At 39.7% G+C, this 21,960-nt stretch overlaps 1 protein-coding gene across 3 annotated transcripts in view; it reads right to left on the bottom strand.

Annotated features, from left to right (window-relative positions):
- The window catches only part of focad (focadhesin), a 195,048-nt gene that overhangs the window by 142,462 nt on the left and 30,626 nt on the right, over positions 1–21,960 (bottom strand). For all 3 annotated transcript variants that reach the window (XM_078396041.1, XM_078396039.1, XM_078396040.1), the window contains exons 2-5: positions 18,382–18,476; positions 18,215–18,289; positions 16,299–16,453; positions 12,076–12,180 (exon numbers count right to left, since the gene is read on the bottom strand). In XM_078396041.1, the coding sequence (XP_078252167.1) occupies positions 12,076–12,180; positions 16,299–16,453; positions 18,215–18,289; positions 18,382–18,438 (392 nt within the window). In that variant the 5' untranslated portion in view covers positions 18,439–18,476. The remainder of the gene's footprint in view (positions 1–12,075; positions 12,181–16,298; positions 16,454–18,214; positions 18,290–18,381; positions 18,477–21,960) is intronic.

Below are 21,960 nucleotides of genomic sequence, written 5' to 3'. Positions count from 1 at the left end.
GGCAGGAACGGGGTACTGATTGTGGATGATCAGCCATGATCACATTGAATGGCGGTGCTGGCTATGTATCTATGTAAATCCCCTCAAATACATTTTAAACAATTCTCTCTCTCTGGAAAGCGATGTTAAAGCCAAATGTCATGAAGCCAAATTGCTCACTTATGTTCTTTGGGTAGAAAATCTGCTCTTCTTCAGTGACTGTCTGTACACACAGTCAATAACAAAAGAATGAAGCAACCCACTCACTTGTAATGAAATTCTCCATGAAATTCTCTCTATCCAACAGCAGTTTATAGAAGCAACTTCCCCACAGTAACCACAACAGTTCAATATGGAGGCCATAATGCTCATGGTAGCTAGAAATGGACAATGATTGAAAGCCAAACATCACAAGAGAATCAGAGAACATTGAGAAGATTGACTAGTATGACATGTTGTGCTCAACCAAAGGCTTCCTGATTAGATAAACAATTTCATCTTCTGCCCTGTCCTCCTTCAGCAACCTGCCTGATCATATTGCCTAAGAGTGAAACAAGGCTATAAATGTAAATACAATAATTTATACAGGTATGAAAGGAAAGTTGACAAAAGTGGGTCAGGTGATGGGTGAAAAAGCTATGACTCAGGGAAAATGCCTGAAGAAATAATTTAGAATTCTCAAATGCTTATATTTTCCCTTGTGGAATAGAGTATTCATACGAAAAATATTTATATCTTGGCTAAGTAGTGGGACTCCCTCGGACAAATGGCTTAGATTGGGCAGAATTTGTTTATACAGATTTGTCCAAGAAGGTTTCTTGAAAAAGTGGCATCGCTGGTAGAGATGCAACCTCTCAGTGCCAGAGACACGGGTTCAATCCTGACCTCGGGTGCTGCCTGTGCTGAGTTTGCACATTCTCCCTGTGACCGCATGGATTTTCTCTGGGTGTTCCAGTTTGATCCCACATCCCCAAGACGTGCGGGTTTGTAAGTTAATTGGCCTCTGTAAAATTGCATTTAGTGTGTAGGGAGTTGATGAGAAAGTGGGATAATATAGAACTAATGCGAATGGGTTATCAACGCTCAGCGTAGACTCGGTGGCTTGAAGGGCCTCTTTCCATGTTGTATGTCTAAACATAAATATGTGGATACCTCAACTCAAGGATGAACCATATGGGACCTTGTATTGGAAAACAAGCCTAGTCAGGTGACTGGTGTTTCAGTGGAAGAGCATTTTGGGAACAGTGATCAAAACTCCATAAATGTTAAGATAATTATGAATAAGAATAAGTCTGAACTTGGGGAGAAGTGCTTAAATGGACGAAGGCAGATTATAACATTATTAGGCAGGAGCTGAGGAGAGTAAATTGGGAGCAGCTATTAAGTACACATCTTAAGGTGGAAGACTTTTAAGGGCCAGCTGATCAGAGTTCAGAGCTGGCATGTTCCAGTAAGGAGGATAGATAAGGATGGCAAGTTAAGGGAAACGGATGACCAGAGGTTGTAAACTTTGTCAACAAAAAAAAAGAAGCACATGTGAAGGTTAGGAAATGAATTCAGAAAGGACCTTCAAGGAATATAAAGCAAGCAGGAAAGAAATCAAGTTGGTGATTAGAAAGGAGAAAGAGGCCATGAAATATCACTGGCAAGTCGGATCACAGAAAATCCTAATGCTTTTTCAATGTACATTAACAACAAAGTAAGGAGAAGGTTGGACTGTTTAAAGATGAAGGAGGGAATTTATGCTAGGAGTCAAAGTTTCTAAGCAAGATACGAAATGAGTACTTTGCATCTATATTTACCACGGAGAAGGAAATGGAGAATAGTGAGATCGGTATGGGATCATTGATATATGAGGGCACCTTGATATCAATAAGGTTGCGTTGGGGCACTAGAAAAGCTTTAAGGTGGGCCCAGAGCCTGAAAGGATCTATACCAAGCCGCATTTAGAGTATGACTATATGCCCAATTAATGTATTTATCCCATTTCACTGGGGGAACACATCAATGATCAATCTCAGTTCATTCACAATGTGCAATGTTTCCTGTAAAGGTACAAAGTAGAAACTACATTTCCCAATTCACAGGTCATATTGCTGGACTATCTTCAATATTTCTAATCATTTAATAAAACCCCACATGCCTTTGTTACCTCTAGTTCTAACTTTTATTATCCAGCCTCCATTTGACAAGAAAATTCAATTAGCTAACATTTCTCTCCATAATACAAATTTATTATTCACTATCTGGGAATATTTCTGTTGTATCGACCATACATCATCCCCTTCTGTTTCTGCCTGGCTTCATTCATCTGACATTATGGCTCCACCAGCAGGACATGGACAAAAATGTAGGCATATTAAGATTATTATAGTTTCTCCACAAGTTGGAGACATTAAAACAAGAAGGGTGAAAATATGAATAATGAAGCAATTCAACTGACCCATTGACTATCTACAATATAAAAAGCTCAGTTACTGTGGTAAGAACTTCACTGTTTAGGCTATCGGACATTTGAAAATGACACTCCTGCAGCATGTTTAAAATCTTCAAGCTCAGCATCCTCACTATCGACTTCTGGTGTGGTAGATTATCCTCCTGAGATAGAAGAGCATCAGTGCAGAGTAGAAATGAGTCCGTCTACAGTGCAATGGTAATAAGTGAAACTATGGACAAAGCAATAAGTTACTGATAGGAGATAAATTTAATATAAATTTAAGTTATTAATAGTTTTTTACTGTACTGTCTAATTTCTCACTGCCACACCACATTAAATGGATTACAACTCGTTGAGCACTGTGGAATAATATATCTTGTTTCCCTTATTTGTTCGATCAAAGCTGAAAATGTTCATATACAAAGTAGAAATATGTGGCAGGATGCTTTCCAATTGCTGAGACAAGCGAATAGATTTCTTATTTATAATCTATCAGGATAAAACATCAAGAATATTTCATGACCATCTTAAATATCTCAAAGTAGTCCTTGTTTCGTCTCCTTTAAATTTGATGCCTTGAAAGTAACTCAACCTGCCACTGCCAGCAATTCTTCAGCTCATGATTGCCCATAGGAGAACTTGTCCAAACCCAATCAAACCTTCATGTGCTTTCCGACTATGGTTGTTCTTTAAAAAAAAGACTGCCTGGAGATGACAAAACTCAGCTACACCAGGTGGCCAAGTTTTAAGATCAAGGCTCAGAACTGAATCATGTCCTTCCAAATGTCAAATCTGAAGGCTGCTTGCTGAATTATGGGCTATTAATGTTTGGTGTTGAAATCAAATCTTCTTGTAGTTGTGAAATTATACATTTAAAAAAAGAATACAAGAACTAAATTTAAATTGCAATTTAATTTATTAGCAAAATGTAATACTGGAAGCCCAATTGCTTAAGAATTTTTTTTAAATCCCAAAATATTCAGGTTTCAAAGGTCAACAATACAAAGTTCAAAAGGTCATGTTCATCCAAAATCTGTCACTTTGTACGACAAAGTAACCGGTTACAATCTGCCTGACCATCTCTGTCCTCAGAAATGTTTCCATGGACTTGTCACATTAAGCACCACAAACCTGCCTAATGTCATTGCGTGCAATTTGTCAGATACACATTTAAGGTAACTGCTTGAACAATATCATTTGTTGCTACAGAGTACTTTTGTGTTAGGTTAACCTTGCCCTTTCACCGGTCAAATACAAGTTAGTATACAGCGATAGGATTGAAGTAGTGCATGAAATGAGGCATGAACTTCCAAAGGAACTGCTTCAGTAACTACAAAACCCATCTACCGGACATGCTCAATGTTAACCTGTTCCTCTCCACACTTGGTGAAGCACATGAAACTGAAATACACAACATATTACAAAAAAGTCAAAATTTGCTTCTGTCTAATCAGCTTCCATCTTACCTGATAGTGAATACACCTGCTGCCCACTGCAGTTAATGTCCAACTCCAAACAAAGTGCAAGATTAAGGGTTAAACAGTAAGAATTCAAGAAAGCAGGGATTAGGACTCAGCCAGGCCATTTGCTGGATGTCTCTCAGGACTATTTAACACAAAGGGCTAATTTGCTTTTGTCTCATTCATCCCCAGGATAAAGTCATTACACTTTAGATTGAAAGCCTCTGTCTGACAGAACCTTAATGATGCTTCAAACAGTGTCTTTTGAGAAATAGTACGGTTTTTAATTAAATGAGGAAACACTAACAAGACAAATGTTGAACTTGATTACACTCTAAGTTGAAATCAATAGCTAATTTTGCACCTTAAATCATCATATTATTTTACACTTTCCAACTTTATTAGGTTAACAACTGAGTTATATTATAACACATTTACGTTTTTTTCCCCCTTTTAAAACAATAAGCACACAGCCTCTTAGGATGATCGTTTGAGGTTTAGCAAAGCCTATTTCAGTTAAAGGATTGAAGTTTCAATAAACCTCATGAAAAACAAACCAAGCAGAATATGTTGAAATATTGTTAACATTAATGGAACTAGCAAATATTCAAATATGGCTTCAGTTCCTATAACGTACCTTTGTGTGCCCTGCAAGGCTATGAGGGGGTCCCTATTTCGTATCTACACTCTCCTCCCTTTGGAAGAACATTAAAAAAAACTTGCTGTTGGTTTCATTCAGTAGATGGGACACAGGTTTACTCATGTCTCTTGGCCTTGCTATTACCTCTAAATTGTCAAACTACTTGTCCAACATCTTGTTCAGCAGCAACCTCTTCCAATCAATGAAAACCAAAGCCATAGTCAAACAGAACAGAAACAGGTCCTTCGACCCAACTCATCCATTCCAACCACGATGCCCCGTTTTTGCTAGTCCCACCTGCCCACGTTTGCCCCATATCTCTCTGAACTTTTTTATCCATGTACTTGTCCAAATGCCTTTTCAATGTTGTAATAGTACCTGCCTTAACTATTTATTCTGGCAGTTCTTTCCATATACCTACCATCCTCTGTGTGCAAAAGGTTACCCCTCAGATTTCTATTAAATCTATCCTCTCTCAAGTTACGCCTATGTCCTCTGAATCTTGATTCCACTTCTCAATGGTTCTTGATTGTCACATGCATTGCACAGTGAAATTCTTGCACTGGTTGCCATATTTTGGTGCCATTTACAAAAGAAAAAGTCCAAAGTCCTATCCACATGCTGCATGCACTGGAGCACCGCTCCCTCCTTCCCACCCCCCCCCCCCCCCTCACCAATCCAGGTAAGCCCTAGGTTGCTGCAAGGCCTCCTCCATCGCCCTCGATCAGCTCGGCCCACCAACCGACATCCCTCTCGTCGCCCGACCACCTTGGTGTCTGGTAAAAGACTGTGTATTCACTCTCTCTGTTCCCCTCATGATTTTATACGCTCCTATATGATCACCCCCCCCAGTCCAAGGAATAAATCCCAAGCCTACCCATCCTCTCTGTGGCGCATAGCTTCAACTGGCATTACAAGCTGTGCTCCACAGCTCCTAGTTCCATTCATCTACTTGTGAACTAAACAAGTGGGCGGCACGGTGGCGCAGCGGTAGAGTTGCTGCCTTACAGCGAATGCAGCGCCGGAGACTCAGGTTCGATCTTGACCTCGGGCGCAGTCTGTACGGAGTTTATACGTTCTCCCCGTGAACTGCGTGAGTTTTCTCCGAGATCTTCGGGTTTCCTCCCACACTCCAAAGACGTACAGGTATGTAGGTTAATTGACTGGGTAAAATGTTTTTAAAAATTGTCCCTAGTGTGTGTAGGATAGTGTTAATGTGCGGGGATCGCTAGGCGGCGCGGACTCGGTGGGCCGAAAGGCCTCTTTCCGCGCTGTATCTCTAAATCTAAAAAAATCTAAATCTAAAAACAAAGGAGACTGCTCGGAACCCAATGTCCAAGTCAAACTAGAAACCAGGATTGGAACTTTTCCTTTCCCATCCAAGGCTACCCATTACCATCTCCATCACACTTTCCAACTTCACCATGTTTCAAATCATCTGCCCCAGACTTCTTATCTCGACCTCATTTGATTTTGCGCTAATCAACGTCATTGAATCACAGCACAACACAGGTTCTTTGGCTCAATCTGTCCATGTTGACCAAGTGCCCATCTAAGCTAGTCCAATTTTTCCACATTTTATCACTCTAAACTTTCCTATTCACATATTTGTCCAAATGTCTTTTAAATGTGGTTATTGTGTCTGTTTCTATTACCTCCCCTGGCAGATCACTCCATATACCAACTGCCCTCTGTATGAAAAAACTGCTCCACGGGTCGCACGTTAAATCTATGCCCTATAGCTTTTGATTCCCCTCGGTTCTCCAGGAAAAAAGATTGTTCATTCGCTCATGATTTTATATACCTTGATAAGGTCACTGCTCAGTCTTCTGCACTCCAAGCAGTGAAGTCATACCTAAGCTTAATCCCTCAAATTCAGTCCCTCCAGTACTGGCAATAACTTCTTTGTTTTTCCTAGCTTAATGGCGTCTTTTCTTCAGCAGGTGACCAAAACTGAACACAATACTCCAAGCGCAGCCTCGCTAATACCTTTTACAACTACTTTGGATTTTTTTATTGCACTACAATCTTGCAGATTCCGTTGCATTTATCTTCAGAATTATTGTAGTATTTATTATTACTGTATGTCTACTGTTTAGTCTATGAGCTCCGTGCAAACAAAGAATCTCAGTGTACCCTGGTGTATAGATTAAACTAATCTTATCCATGCCTTAGGTTCTTTTTCAACAATTCCTGTTTGCCTCCCTCTTTCTACTTTCCCTCAACTGAAGTTCCCCAAAACTTTCTGCTCATGTCCCACCAACTAAAATCCCATTCACCATTTGGAAAGTTGCGAGAATGTTTAATATCGGTACAGAAAATCATGCTGGTTATAGATTATTAAATGGAGAAAACTTGTTCCCATAAGCAGGTAGTTTACGGATTAAATAACGTACACAAGAAGAACACAGATTTATTTGACCTAAACCCAGTCTTAATATTGAACACCATGTTTCCAAAGCTCTTACAGATAGAATCAATAAGATCTTTGAAAGAGAATCAGATAGCCACACATATCGAATAATGGGGTGGGCTAAAGGCAAGTCGGGGAATACAACTGAACAAATTGCCAAACAAGCCAGCATGAGCTTGATGAGCCAAATGGCCCGATTTCTCTGCTGCAGTAGTTCCAAGGCTCCATAACTTTCTGCTATTGATTTACATTGGCTTCCAGTCAGACAACAAATACATTTTAAAATCTTTATCCACTTTTTCAACTCCTCATCCATGTTTTAAAATCCCTCATGGTTTCACCCCTCCGTCTTCATTGTCATTCACCCCTTATCACTCTGTCTTATGCTCTGGAATTCTCTCTCTAAACCATTCACCCAAGTTTTTCTCCATCTGTAAGATGCTCCATGAAACCTAATTCTGAACTATCTTGTGATCATCTACCCTGATATTCTTCTTCTTCTTCTTAAGCCCTTGGCTCCTCTAGGGAGCATAGGCCATTGACAAATGTCCTCCACCTCACTCGGTTGTTGGCGGTTCTTTCAAGATCTCCTCTGATTTTAGCAACATTTTTTTCTTGATAACCCTCCTCTGAGGTGTGTTGGGACATTTTGTTACTTTAAAGTTGATGGTATAGGTTTTGATATCAGTGGTAACGTTGCCCCTCCCCACGCAACTGGGATATCTAAGCCATATGCAACTGGGAAAACAGATGTTTGGGCCAGCACTTCATTGAAAAATATGACCGATAGCGACCAATAACAGCACTGAACCAGTGATACCATAAATTCTCGACTATGTGTTTGAGAGTGCTGCAATCACAAACAATGAGCCCGAGATGGTGATTAAAAAGTCATGGGCTGTCAAATGACCATCAGTGGAGTCTAAGGGTAGAGACTTGTTCTCTGCTGCCCAAGTTCAAGTTGGCACTTACTCTGCAGACCAGATCAAGCACAATCTAGTTCATTATGTTTAATTTTAATCATAAACCTTAAGTCCGATTCTAAGAAATGCTTCAAAACAACTTCTTTAGTCAAAGGTTAGTTTCTTTAATCAGAGGGTAGCTAATCTGTGGAACTTATTGTGGAACTAATCTGTGGAGGCCGTCAATTGATATTTTTAAGGCAGAGATAGACAAATTCTTGATTAGAACGGGTGTCAAGGGTTATGGGGAGAAGGCATGATCATATTGAATGGCGGTGCAGGCTCGAAGGGCCGAATGGCCTACTCCTGCACCTATTTTCTATGTTTCTATGTTTCTAAGGCAGGAAAATGGGATTAGGAGGCAGAGATTAGCCATGATTGAATGGCAGAGTGGACTCGATGGGCCAAATGGCCTAATTTTACTCCTATAACTTGTGAACTTGTGAACAAGAAAGCTCTGCACAATTCAAATAGAAATATCTCAGGTTAAATTACTCAGCAACAAAATCATCCATATTTCGTTAAAGGAAAACGAAAATGGAAGGACCTTATTCTAAGCACATTGGAAACTGAAAAACAGACAAGAAGAAAAATACAGCTGCAAAGAAGGATGACATGATTCTCTGCTTGCAATCCCGGTAAGAATAGAAAGGCAGATTATTATCTGAATGGTGTCAAGTTAGGAGGAGGGGGAGTTCAACGAGATCTGGGTGTCCTAGTGCATCAGTCAATGAAAGGAAGCATGCAGGTTCAGCAGGCAGTGAAGAAAGCCAATGGAATGTTGGCCTTCGTAACAAGAGGAGTTGAGTATAGGAGCAAAGAGGTCCTTCTACAGTTGTACCGGGCCCTGGTGAGACCGCACCTGGAGTACTGTGTGCAGTTTTGGTCTCCAAATTTGAGGAAGGATATTCTTGCTATGGAGGGCGTGCAGCGTAGGTTCACTAGATTAATTCCCGGAATGGCGGGACTGTCGTATGTTGAAAGGCTGGAGCGATTGGGCTTGTATACACTGGAATTTAGAAGGATGAGGGGGGATCTTATTGAAACATATAAGATAATTAGGGGATTGGACACATTAGAGGCAGATAACATGTTCCCAATGTTGGGGGAGTCCAGAACAAGGGGCCACAGTTTGAGAATAAGGGGTAGGCCATTTAGAACGGAGATGAGGAAGAACTTTTTCAGTCAGAGGGTGGTGAAGGTGTGGAATTCTCTGCCTCAGAAGGCAGTGGAGGCCAGTTCGTTGGATGCTTTCAAGAGAGAGCTGGATAGAGCTCTTAAGGATAGCGGAGTGAGGGGGTATGGGGAGAAGGCAGGAACGGGGTACTGATTGATAGTGATCAGCCATGATCGCATTGAATGGCGGTGCTGGCTCGAAGGGCTGAATGGCCTACTCCTGCACCTATTGTCTATTGTCTATTGTCTATTGTCTATTGTCTAATCGGTTTCTTTGAATTATTTGAAGAGTTGCTGGGCAGAGCAACAAAAAACAAAATTAGATGCAGCCATGTATATTCCAGCACCTTGCTTATGACTTCAATTGGCACCAGCAGAAGCACAAGCTAAGTCAAACTCTTGCTGGAATATTATGTGGAAACAAAGGGGAAGGAAGAAAAAAAAAGAGGAAGATTCACCTTACAAACACATGCACACGTTCAGAAAGCTGGCCCAGAAAATTAGTGGTTTTTTCAAATGTTGTCCAGGGTCACATCCTTTACACTAATAACATCAGGGTGCTGACACAAAACAGCACCATCATGATGTAATAAATGCAAGTTGAAGAGTGTGCTTAACCTTTAATTCACCTTAACCTCTGGTTAGGATCTCAAAGCTTATTTGGAGACTGAATTTGATTTATGTTTACAGATCCCCCAATAAATAACCATCAATGGGGTTAAGTATTATTTATAATACAGCTACTGAAGCGCAAAGAGAAGCACCGAGTCCCTAGACAGCCAATGGGTCCAGTACTTTTCTGCAGAGAATTCATTTAATTGTTTATAAGGAAATACATAACATCATGCTGAATATAATTAAATGCTGCCCTCCCCCAAAAAGATTTTTTGTATTTGCACTTCTTTTTTCAAAACATAAAGCTGAGCTAATTAAGAGTGGACACCCTCCAACTAATCAGAATTAAACCACATTTCAAAAACTGAATAATTCTGGATAAAGAATTGGGCACACTATGTTCTATCCCAAGTTTTACTTGTCACGATTGCTTGCATCTCTTCTAACCCCCAAAATTGCTTGGCAGTCTGCAGACCTTGGAAGCAGTCCAATTCCATATACTGCCTGCCAAAATATCACTAAATCATTGAAGTACAGGAGGAGGCCATTAATGTTTTGTTAGTCATTTGTGAGGAATATCCAGTTTGTCCTTTTTTCAAGTCAATTTCTAATTTGCTGTGATTTAGCTTCTACAATTTGCATTCCATATTGAAACACAAAAACTCTAATTTCCTCTCCCATCTGCCCCATTACTAGTATCAATTCTATTAAACGTGCACCCATCCCTTCATTCCTTCTCCGCGGGCAGTGGAAAGTTTATCTTTATCTAAACAAAATCACAGGAGTTTATTAAAAATCTCTTGAACCTTCTCAGGTCCAAAGAGAACAATAACATCTTCTCTGTTCTACTGATGCAACCAAAGTCTTCATTGATAGTCATTCACCTCTGCAAACGTTCCGAACAGTTAGATCTTCGCTTAAGTGTGCTTTAAGATTTAACATACAGTCTTAGTTTTGAACCCTTTATAACATCAAGGAATCTGAATGGAGCCTATTCAACTCAGTCTTTCATCTTTGTGTACAAAGATGTGTAATTATATTGGGTTCCAGCATGGTAACATTTTTAAACGGAACTATATAAAGCATCTAGATCTTCTTTATTTTTTACAAGTTTAGAATCAAATGGTAGTTTAAAGGGAGATTGTGGGGAGGTAGGTGTGCTTGACAAGCCAGGTGAGCGAATGTTAGAGCTTTTAGTTATAAAGATGGATTTCACAAGGCAGAAATATTTACTCTGAAGAAATGCAGCTTTAGGGGAGATGAAACTAAAGTTTTTTTCAAACAATGAGATGACTGGGTGCACTCCATTTAGGTGGGTTATTTGAAACTAATGATAAAATTAAATGGTTATCCTGATACAATCTGTAAACAAAGATTTAGTTAGACGTCAGGAAGTATTCTTTATGCAGAGAGCATTCGGAGCAAAGTACTGAGAGTGGCAAATTTAGAATCACTACAGTCCTGTAAAAAGAAATGGAAGTTCCTATGGGAATACACTATGTGCATTGAAGAGGTTAAACTGCTGTTTAAATGTGGAATACTAATGCTGAGTTTCCTTCAGTCATATCATTCTATTCCCACAACTGATTATCCATCTTGTCCGCTCTCACATCCAGGTAATCGGAGTTCAAAATCTTGGAAGGTTTTGATACAAAAGGGAGAAACCTCTTCAAGTGGTAAACACATAGTAATCTGAAGACACAGGTTTAAGGATATTGGCAAAAGAACCAAGTGCAATAAGTGTGATGTGAAATGCAATGCAAGAATAACCTGAAAACTGGTTGGAACTTGGATACTGCCTTTAAAAAAACTATAGGACCACAGGGCAAAGCAGATAAATCTAAATATTTGAAAAGCTAGAGTGGACACAAGGGGCCAAATAGCCTCTTCCTATGCAGTATTGTCACCTGCAGTGCTGCACTTGATAAAAATCATATAGCGTACGTAGTGAATTGCTTTTAACTGGCAAGATATTTAACATTACATGCTCAGAGATCCCATCTACCACAATTACAGCTGAACAGAACTGAAATATTAACCACAGAAATTCCATTGCAAAACTGAACACTGTCTTCCCGTGTGAAAATGCCACTGAGCAGTATCATGTACAAATGTTTAAGTTCATGAATAACCATGAATATATATTTTTTAATTAAAGCACATCTAATTTAGCACCACATGCTGATGGGTAATTTTGTGCTGTAAGCCCACATGCACTGTGAACTAGTTGGACATTGAAGAATGAGGACAAGTCTCCTCCATCAATTGAAAATACTTTCACTTCCTGTGCTATATTTTCTGAAAGTTAACAGAGCTTAAAGCTACTGAGCTTGCTAACGTATTAAAATAATACAAGACTGTAAACAGTTAATACATTTCATTCCATGAATTACCTGATCGTATAGGGGCATGAATATGGCATGTTTCCACTTTGTTCAGTACTCTGTACCTGCATCTGCAACAGTTTTCCAATACCTTTTATCAATCCTTGGGCATTTCTGAAAAAGAAAGGTATTATTCCACACCTTAAAGTGTTAAAACAAAGTTTTAAAATTAAAATACTAGACCTGGAAGGAAAGTTAAATTCTTAATTTTGGTACCAGAGAGCCAACCTCTTTTGAGTACCTTAAGAGGCACAAGTTGAATGGCTGGAAACTGAGATACCAGGATATCAAGGTGATTTTTAGTCAAGAGTGTTTTATTGTCATATGTTCTGAAACGGAACAATGAAATTCTTACTTGCAGCAGCACAACAGATGTGTAAACATAAGGTAGACACAAAATGCTGCAATAACTCAGCAGGACAGGCAGCATCTCTGGAGAGAAGGAATAGGTGACATTTCGGGTCGAAACCTTTCTTCAGACATATTGTAAACATAGTATTCTGTAAACCAATGATAAACAAAGTGAAAAATAATGCTCCCGAGTCTATATAGCTCAGAGCCTATTTGGAGGTTGTAGTGTTTAATAGTCTGATGGGTATAAGGAAGAAGCTGCTCCTGAAACTGGGCGTTAGTTTTCAGGCTCCTATACCTATTTTCCAATGGCAGTGAAATTAGTGCGTGGCCAGGGTGGTGTGGGTCTCTGATGATGCTGGCTACCTTTGTGAGGCTTTCGGGACAGAGCCTGCGCTAATAGGTTAAACCACAGAGATAACACAAAAATTGCAATGAAAACAGTAGCTATTTGCTAATTAGAGTTAGCATTGAACACCGTAATCCCATCCAAACATCTCCAGATCACCACCCCCCGTGGGACTGGATCTTCAACTTTCTGACACATAGAGCACAATCAGCACCTCCTCCACAATAATTCTCAAAACCCATACACGGCAAGAATATCTTCTCAGTCCCCGGCTGTACTCTCTATACACTCACGAATAGGGTGGCACAGTAGCGCAGCGGTAGAGTTCCTGCCTTACAGTGCCAGAGACCAGAGTTCGATCCAGACTACAGGTGCTGTCTGGACAGTTTTTACGTTCTCCAGGTGACCAGGCAAAGACTCAGAGACCATTTCGCCAAACATGTGCTCAGTCTGCCAAACCTTACTGGGTCTCTCGGTTGCTAACCATTATAATTCCCTTCCCACTCACATACTGACTTTCGTGTCCCGGGGCTATTCCATTGCCAGAGTGAAGCCACATGCAATCACGGACAGCACCTCATATTCCGCTTGGGTAGTTACAACACAATGGCATGAACATTGAATTCTCCAATTTCAGGTAACCTCTAACACCCTCTCCATACCCCTGCCCACCCCTCCCCTTTCTTCCCCACACCCCCATTTCTTCTTGCCTCTTCTCCTGTACCCCACCTAGATTCACCACCCGTTTCTCCTTTCCCCCTCCATTCCCTCCTCTGGCTTCACAATCTGCAACTCTTCAATTATTTTGTTTTACACCATCTGTTTATCATCTCTGGCCTTTGTCCAACCATCTGCTGGTCAAAAACACCCCACACCAGTGTTCAACTATTACCTGTACTGCCCCTCCACTCTTCCACCCCACAATCAGACTGAAGAAGGATCCCAACCCAACAGGTCACCTATCCATATTATGGGATGTTGCCTGACCCCGAGTTACTCCAGCACTTTTTTTGTATCCAGCATTTGCAGTTCTTGGTTTCTAGTACTATTCACTGAACAGTAAGACATTAATTGATTTCCTCGGCTGATAGGCTAATGTGAACATATCAGTTGCTTCTTAAAAAATCACTGAAGATATGTAGGACATACAAAAGGACGCTTTGTTGATCAAGTGTTCTCTCAAATAATTGTTACCAAATATGGGTGCATAAGTGGGCATTTCTCTTGGAATACCACAGAACAGTGGGAAAGAGAAAAGGGCAGCAGACTGGGGAAGGCTGCTAAAAAAAGAGTAGCAATGACTAGTTCAGTCCTGTTGTTCAGTGAGTAATCTTGTCTTTTGAATTCATTGAGGCACAAAGTATGACCACATATGGTACTTTCACTGAAATCTTCTAGGTGCAGCAATATCAGAGAGGACAAGAGGACATTGCCAGTGGTTTATACACAACATGTCACTGAAGATTTTTTTTATCCTCTACTTTTTCCAAGATCCAACTGGATATAAACTAATTCTCTTTAATTATAGGTCACTGAGACTGCATAATCAAAGATAATTACTTTATTTCCAGTTGCTAAATGTAGTAGCAGCAGGAGGACGCAACTTCACAATAGTACACTGAGTGCATGTGCAATAGTCTGTGGATGCCACATGACAACTATACTAGAACTGGAAAGAATTACATTTACCCAAATGGTGTGTGATCATAGGAAACAAGTTGTGACTGATACCCTGACAGCAAACATAATGTCTTAGTTCATCGCCAGTTCATTGGGAGAGCAGCATTAAAGCAATCACAGCAAGCCATGAGGCAACAAAGCCCCTGAACTGGGGACAAGAAACATTTTACAACGTACAGTCCAAGAACACATGCATATACAAAGGTCTTGCCTTCTTTGGGTCATAGAACACCACTCTCATTCTGCATCTCCTCCACCAGGGCTTTTTGTACTGCCCATGGATTCCTCACCTTGTGCCAATTTTTAACTATCCCAAGCATTTGAGACTGACAGCACCTGCTGCAGGAAGCAGAATATAGGCCTGCTTTAACCTGAATGGCCACTCACACAATCCATCACCTAATAATGCATCCCTCGAATCAACAGTACAAGTTCACAGTTTAGATGCTGAAATCATTAAATGAGCAGGCTGCATAAAGCTGTCAGCATTGTTATTAACGTCACAATTCTTGACCATTTCCTGGGTTGACACATCCAAACTCTAGGGACCATTAATTAAAGGGTCAAGTCTCCATTTTCTACACCTACTGGTCAAACGCAATCACTGTTATTTCATAATCCGGGCGGCACGGCAGCGCAGCGGTAGAGTTGCTGCTTTACAGCGAATGCAGCGCCGGAGACTCAGGTTCGATCCTGACTACGGGTGCTGCACTGTAAGGAGTTTGTACGTTCTCCCCGTGACCTGCGTGGGTTTACTCCGAGATCTTCGGTTTCCTCCCACACTCCAAAGACGTACAGGTATGTAGGTTAATTGGCTGGGTAAAATGTTTTTAAAAAAATTGTCCCTAGTGGGTGTAGGATAGTGTTAATGTACGGGGATCGCTGGGCGGCACGGACTTGGAGGGCCGAAAAGGCCTGTTTCCGGCTGTATATATATGATATGATATGATATGATAATCCATCCAAGATCCTTTCTTTGCATTGAACTTCGGACTTAACTGTCTTGAAATATTGGCTACTATTTAATCGTGTTTTATGAATAGCTGCCAAATTCTCCTAACAGCTGGTTTGTAGGTGCTAACAAAGTTCGACAAACATCAGTTAAATACGATGCAAAAACCCACACCTCAAATAGGACTTAATAAGTCTTAGTGAAGCTTACAGTCTGGAAGAATATATGGTATAAAATGACATCAAATTCTCAAACATGCAATTATATTTTGAAAGCCAGATCTCAAGAAGAATCAAAGATATTAATCAGAATAAACTATTTTCTATTTTTTTAATTGTTAAGTTACATTCAATAAATTCCTTCATGCTCTTCTCAAAAATGCAACATTATTATTTATTTAGAGTGGCCACTTGCATTGTTTCCAGATGAACAGCTATAGTACTGAGTGAAGTCATCAGGTATTCCCCACAGCAAAAAGACATTCCCAGGATTAGTGGTTCAAAACTCAAGAGTATGCAACCACACCTATATCGTTGAAAGTTTCCTCCTCCAACGGCTGAGATAATTATGGTGTACATCTCACTTGCTCCCATATGACCATCATTACGCAAAACTGCTTATACAAACAAAATGACGAACTATCACTTCTTCAAGGAATAGCAGTCATTTGTCCTCAAATATGAAGCTAAATCGCTCCTTATCTGTTTAAAACTAACTAAATGTGGCAGGTGAAGCTCAGGAAAGCACCTTATTCTCTCAGTGTTTTTGTTTTACACACAACAGAGCAAGTGTCTTGCCAAATTCACAGCAGTTGAGAATGTGAATAAATTTGCAAGTTTTTAAATGTAATGTTGTGTCAAAGGATATTATTCTGAAAGCTTGTGTAATTATTTCTGGTACCTGGCAGAGGGAATTAGATTCAAAATTCCATTGAGCACATAATTAAATTCGGCATGGTTCTGAGCCACAAGAGCGACCAGCGCCTCACAGCAGGCTGCACGAACCACCACATCGTCACAGCAGCACTTCTCCCACAACAAGCTCAATGCCGGACTCTGCAAGAAAAAAATGATAGGAACTACATCACAATAGTCAATTAAAATGCCTGGCTTATCGCTGCAACATTCTACATCAGATAAGTAGGCATATAAATTGAGAGTTACCTCAATTAATTCCGATAGTTAAAACTATGAATTTATAACTTTCTGAAAAGTAAAAGCAATGTAAACTTACAAATTTTCAGAAACTCTGTACTCAGATCATTTTCAACGTTTTCAGCAATGTCTTATTATTTTGTAGAACTGAGCGGCTTCACAGGGGAGTTCCGCAGGGGTCGGTGCTGGGCCGCTACTCTTCACGTTGTATATTAATGATTTGGACGAGGGGATTGAAGGCTTTGTGACCAAGTTTGCGGATGATACAAAAATAGGTGGAAGGGCAGGTAATGTAAAGAATACAGGGACTCTGCAAAGGACTTGGACAGGTTGGGAGAGTAGGCAGAGAAGTTTGGCAAATAGAATTTTGTGTAGCAAAGTGTGGAGTCATGCATTTTGGTAGTAGGAATACAGACGTAGACTATTTTCTAAATGGGGAGAGAATCCAGAAATCAGAGGTGCAAAGGGACTTGGGAGTGCTGGGGCAGGACTCCCAAAGGTTAATCTGCAAGTTGAATTGGTAGTAAAGAAAGCAAACTCAATGCGAACATTTATTTCAAGATGGCTTGTATACAAAAACAGGGATGTAATGCTGACGCACTATAAGGTGCTGGTAAGGCCACATTTGGAATATTGTGAGCCATTTTGGGCACCATTTCTGAGGAAGGGTGTGCTGGCTATGGAGAGGGTCCAGAGGTGGTTTACAAGAATGATCCCAGGAATAGTAGGTTAACCTATAATGAGTGTTTGTTGGCAGGAGAATGGGGTTAGGAGGGAAAGATAGATCAGCCATGATTGAATGGCGGGGTAGACTTGATTGGCCGAATGGCCTAATTCTACTCCGATCACGCATGACCTTATGACATGCCAGTTATGGGTATAATTTTTCCAGCTCTTTGCTTTCATGGAACTCTCATTCCCAAAGATGCACCTGCTGTTTAGCTGATGAGGGCCCATGTGGAAAGACCATATTCAAAAAAGTTCATTTTCTTATCAAATAATTTGTATTTACCAAATTTTCACCATTTTCTACCAGCATTTACTATTGGTTTGTTTTATTAATATTTTCTGTTTATCAACTTTGGTTCAACTCAAACCAATTCACAGGAAAGGCAATACAATTGTGGGGATTTGGCATTCAGTTCGTGCCAGGGATAAAGATAATGTAGTTAATCTATGCTAAATTTAGCAAGTGACTGAATGTCATACAAGCTGCCTTACTGGAATGATCAGGGTTTGAGGTCCAGTCTCCTTCAATTCAGCAATACCAGAGGAATGATGCACTCAGGAGTGCTTACTGAAATACTCAACTGAGCTTGATTTCAAACAAACATTCTGGTGCACTCCATTACTTTTTATATATATTTGGGGCATAGTGCCTTTTAATCCTTCAATCACAAAATGTCATTAAGATCTGCCACTATGAAACCCAAACATTAAAAAATAATTCCAAATTAGCACCCAGAGTATATCTGTGCTTTCTAAATGCACAAAAATATTGCCAGAAGAAAGGCATCCCATGACAAAAAAAAATCCACAACTCAGAAAGACATTCCTCACATCTGAAAATAATAAATGAGGACACGGTTTCTGAAAGATATGAGCTGTTGCTGTGATTGATAAAGATTTGTGAGCCAAATTAACCAAGGTTTGAGCACAAACCTTATCTGAAGAATAGTTGATCAAAGGTGACGATCCCTTTTCTTTTAAAATGGCAGCTACGAGATGTCCTACAGCCTGCACAAACAGACACATTACATTACATTACATTACAATCACGTACAAATCTAAAAATCGGCTTAATTTTCAAAAATTACAAAACATCTTGCCTGTGACTGGATTACTGAATTATGGAATTCAAATCTCCTCTTCAGATCCTCTGTCATTGTTGCTGGAAATTCTTTGTGCAATTCTCCACAAACATCTGCAAAATAACAAGCAAGACTATTAATATTGAATTTCAAAAAGAAAATTGTTTCAAGATCTTGAAAACTATGAATCATTAACTAACAATCAAATCAATTACGTTGGATGATCAAGTGACTTTTTTAATGAACATCCGGCCTCGTTTCTATATTTCAAATATCAGTACAGGCCGTCGCTGGGTAACAAGACGGGTTCTCTTTTTACCGACGTCCAAAAGATCACTGAATACGGTAACTACACCTCCACAGTATTGCAATGAATGGCATCAAAAGAACACGAGACTGATAAGAACGAATTACCATAAGTGGAGAAAGCAGGAACTAGTTCTACCATACATACTTGGGAACAAACAAATGCCGGTATATCAGATTATTTAATGTAATAATACAATGGGAATGAGTTCAAAAAGACGTTTCCATAAATTAAGCATTCATATCTCAGGGATGGTCTGTATGTCTCTCCTGCTGTATTGCCTGGCCTGCTGAGTTACTCCAGCATTTTGTGCCTATCTTTCTCTACTTCCTGTTCAACTAATACCAGGAATCTCTAATACCTAGGACATCAAAACTCATTCATCTCACACTCTCACCACCCTCAACCCAGCACACCCCTGACACATCTTTGGTCACTGACCATGGATAAAGCTTAATTCTTCTGCTCCCCAAGGCAATCCTCAAGAAAATGCAAGAATAGGCCAAAGGGACACTCAAGTCTGCCCTGCCAACATATATGAAATGGCTGATCTACAATGGCTTCAATTCCTCTTCATTCCCAGCTGACCTATAAAACCCTAATCCTACTTTGGCAATGGAACACCATGGACATCATCTTGTACTAGCATCAACTAGTTTTCTTATTGTGTATTTTTACATTAATAACTTTTTTTGACTGTCCTTTTCTTTGCATTGTCATGCACCATTTATTCACAATTTGTTTTGTTTATTATTTGAGTCTATGTGCCTGTAATGCTGCTACAAGCAAGATTTTTATTATACCTACGCCTCACTGCACCTGTACATATGACAATACTCTTGACTTGATTCACCAGCCTGAACAAGAAACAAAATTCTACAGATCTCCATATTAAATGCCCACCCCCTAAAGCACCATAATCTACTCTCTCTCTTAAAACAAACGCTGTTTTGGATTATTATTAATGATCACATATATTGTTCTCATGGCACTAACAAGTAATGATTTATTTCCCCGAAATGAGACCACTCAAGCCACTAAGGTCGCTCTTGTCACCAAACCTTACCCTAGTCTGGTGTACCTGTTCCTCTGGCATGTCTCTTCCATTGAAGATCTAATTTTTCTCCTTCCATTTAAAGATCCAGTGAAACACCACAGGACATTTTGCTGCATTAAAGATTCTAAATAAATCCAAATTTCCATTGCTAGCATTTACTGTATACAAAGTAAAAGAACAAAATAAAGGTAATTATTTATAGAGGAAATAGAAAAAGCCACATATTATCATGTGGTCTATGCTAAATGAGTCTACAGAATTACGTGAAATATCAAATGGACTCAATTACAATCCATAATCTTTGTTCACTTGTCAGTCTGTGGGGCAGGCACAAAAGATTTCAGAAGATGCAAAAGATTTAACTTACAACTGTATTGCTTTTGACCTTGAATTTTGTTCAAACAATATAGTTTTCCAACACGAAGCAATATTTTCAGAGACACAGACCCAAGCCTTTTGCACCAAGCTGTCAAGATGGCAAGCAAGATGGCAACTATAATTCTCCACATGGCAAAATAACAAACTTTATCCATGGTCAGTGGAGGTTATAATGATGAGAACCATCGAACTTGCACAATGTTTGCACTACAAGCACAGAATTTATCACAGTTCCCCTCAGCCTGAGGGGGTGCAGCTGTGTCCAGATGAATGGCAAAATACGAGATAGAAGCCAAATGGGCGAATTTAACATTTGTGATGGTAATGACTTTTTTGGGGGTAATATTCCACTGAAATAATAGATTCAGCAAATTTCAAAGCAACTCATTTAGAATATCTCAATACTTATAAAGCACTGGTTTCCAGGCAAGATGGCTTTAGACCCAACTAGATAACTTGTCACTAGTGAAAATTATATCACACAACGGCTGGTTCAAAAGTCATCAGTAAAAGACTCAAGTTTCACTAAAGTGACTTAGAAACATAATTTAGGCTGACAATTCAATGCTACGCCGAGCGCTTGCTGAACTGTTGAAAGTGGGACTTTTGAGCATGTTATCTGTTCTCTCAAGTGGATGCCAAAGAATCCAGGTGCCTTAAAAGAAACAGGATTTCTTCTGTTTATTTAAAAGATGCCTGGCAGGATTTAATATTCACCTAAATCATTAAAATATATTATGTGGGAAGTAATTTCACTATTCCTTATCAACATTGTTATGTAACTTGGCTCCCACATTTTCCTACCTTATAACAAATTACTGTTCAAACAATAGTTCATTGGTTTCTCTACTTTAGTTTATCCTGAGATTATAACTGAAATTTATGATACTTTGGCCCAGAAATTATATCTCACACCATGTGCTGGGGGCTGAATTTCTTTCCTCATCCTTCAACTAGTATTACTTCTGCGCTAAAAAATGCTGGAAACGCCAATTAATAAGGGTACGGTGAGGTCAACGGGGCACCTGGGACCTCATGAACTTCGGGTTCAATAGCATAACCTCTTAACTAACAAAATGCATGTATAGTCAGAACAAATAACAAGCAGGGAAATAAAGAGGAGATACAAGAAACTGCAGTTGCTAGAAACAGGGAAATAAGATTACATCAAACAGATGAGAGGGAAATAAGACTATGACAGAAAGACAGAGAAAGGAATCAAATATATACAAAGATATAATTAATGTTAAAAAACTGCTAAGAATAATTTTTGCCAGTACAAGTGACATTCTAATTGCCACCTTTCTGAGCACAGGTTGATTTCCATGTTGGGACCATTTATCATTCTGTTAACGGGATGCTTAGGGCATGAATTACCAGCCCTAAAAGACCGAGATGAGATTCAATCATATCAATGGTGCACATCGAACATCATGACACACAAAGGATAGACCCACGGTGAAGTGATCATTATTCTAGTTATGGTGAGACAGTTGGTGTAGGAATGCAAATCATCCAGCAGCTGGTGGCAAACAGAAATGCGTACTATAATCACTTCTTGATCATAAATTGCAGTGCATTTTTAAGTACACTAATAATGGTGCAGACAGGATACTTACTATTATACGGAAAATTTACCATTTCTACTACAGGTGCTCCTCAGCTTACGATGGGGTTCCGTTCCGAGAAACCCATCACAAACAGAAAATATTGTAAGTCGAAATGCATTTAATACACCTGATCACGTGGCCGGAAGCGAGCTGCGGCGCGCTGCTGTTTGCACCATCGCAAAGTCGAAATATCGCAAGTTGAAGCATCATAAGCCGGCGAGCACCTGTATTTATATTGATGACCA

This window comes from Rhinoraja longicauda, chromosome 3 (genome assembly GCF_053455715.1).
Source record: "Rhinoraja longicauda isolate Sanriku21f chromosome 3, sRhiLon1.1, whole genome shotgun sequence".
Classification (NCBI taxonomy): Eukaryota; Metazoa; Chordata; class Chondrichthyes; order Rajiformes; family Arhynchobatidae; genus Rhinoraja; species Rhinoraja longicauda.
The sequence above is the reverse complement of the archived record's forward strand: the minus strand, read 5'-3'. Positions and strand labels throughout refer to the sequence as shown.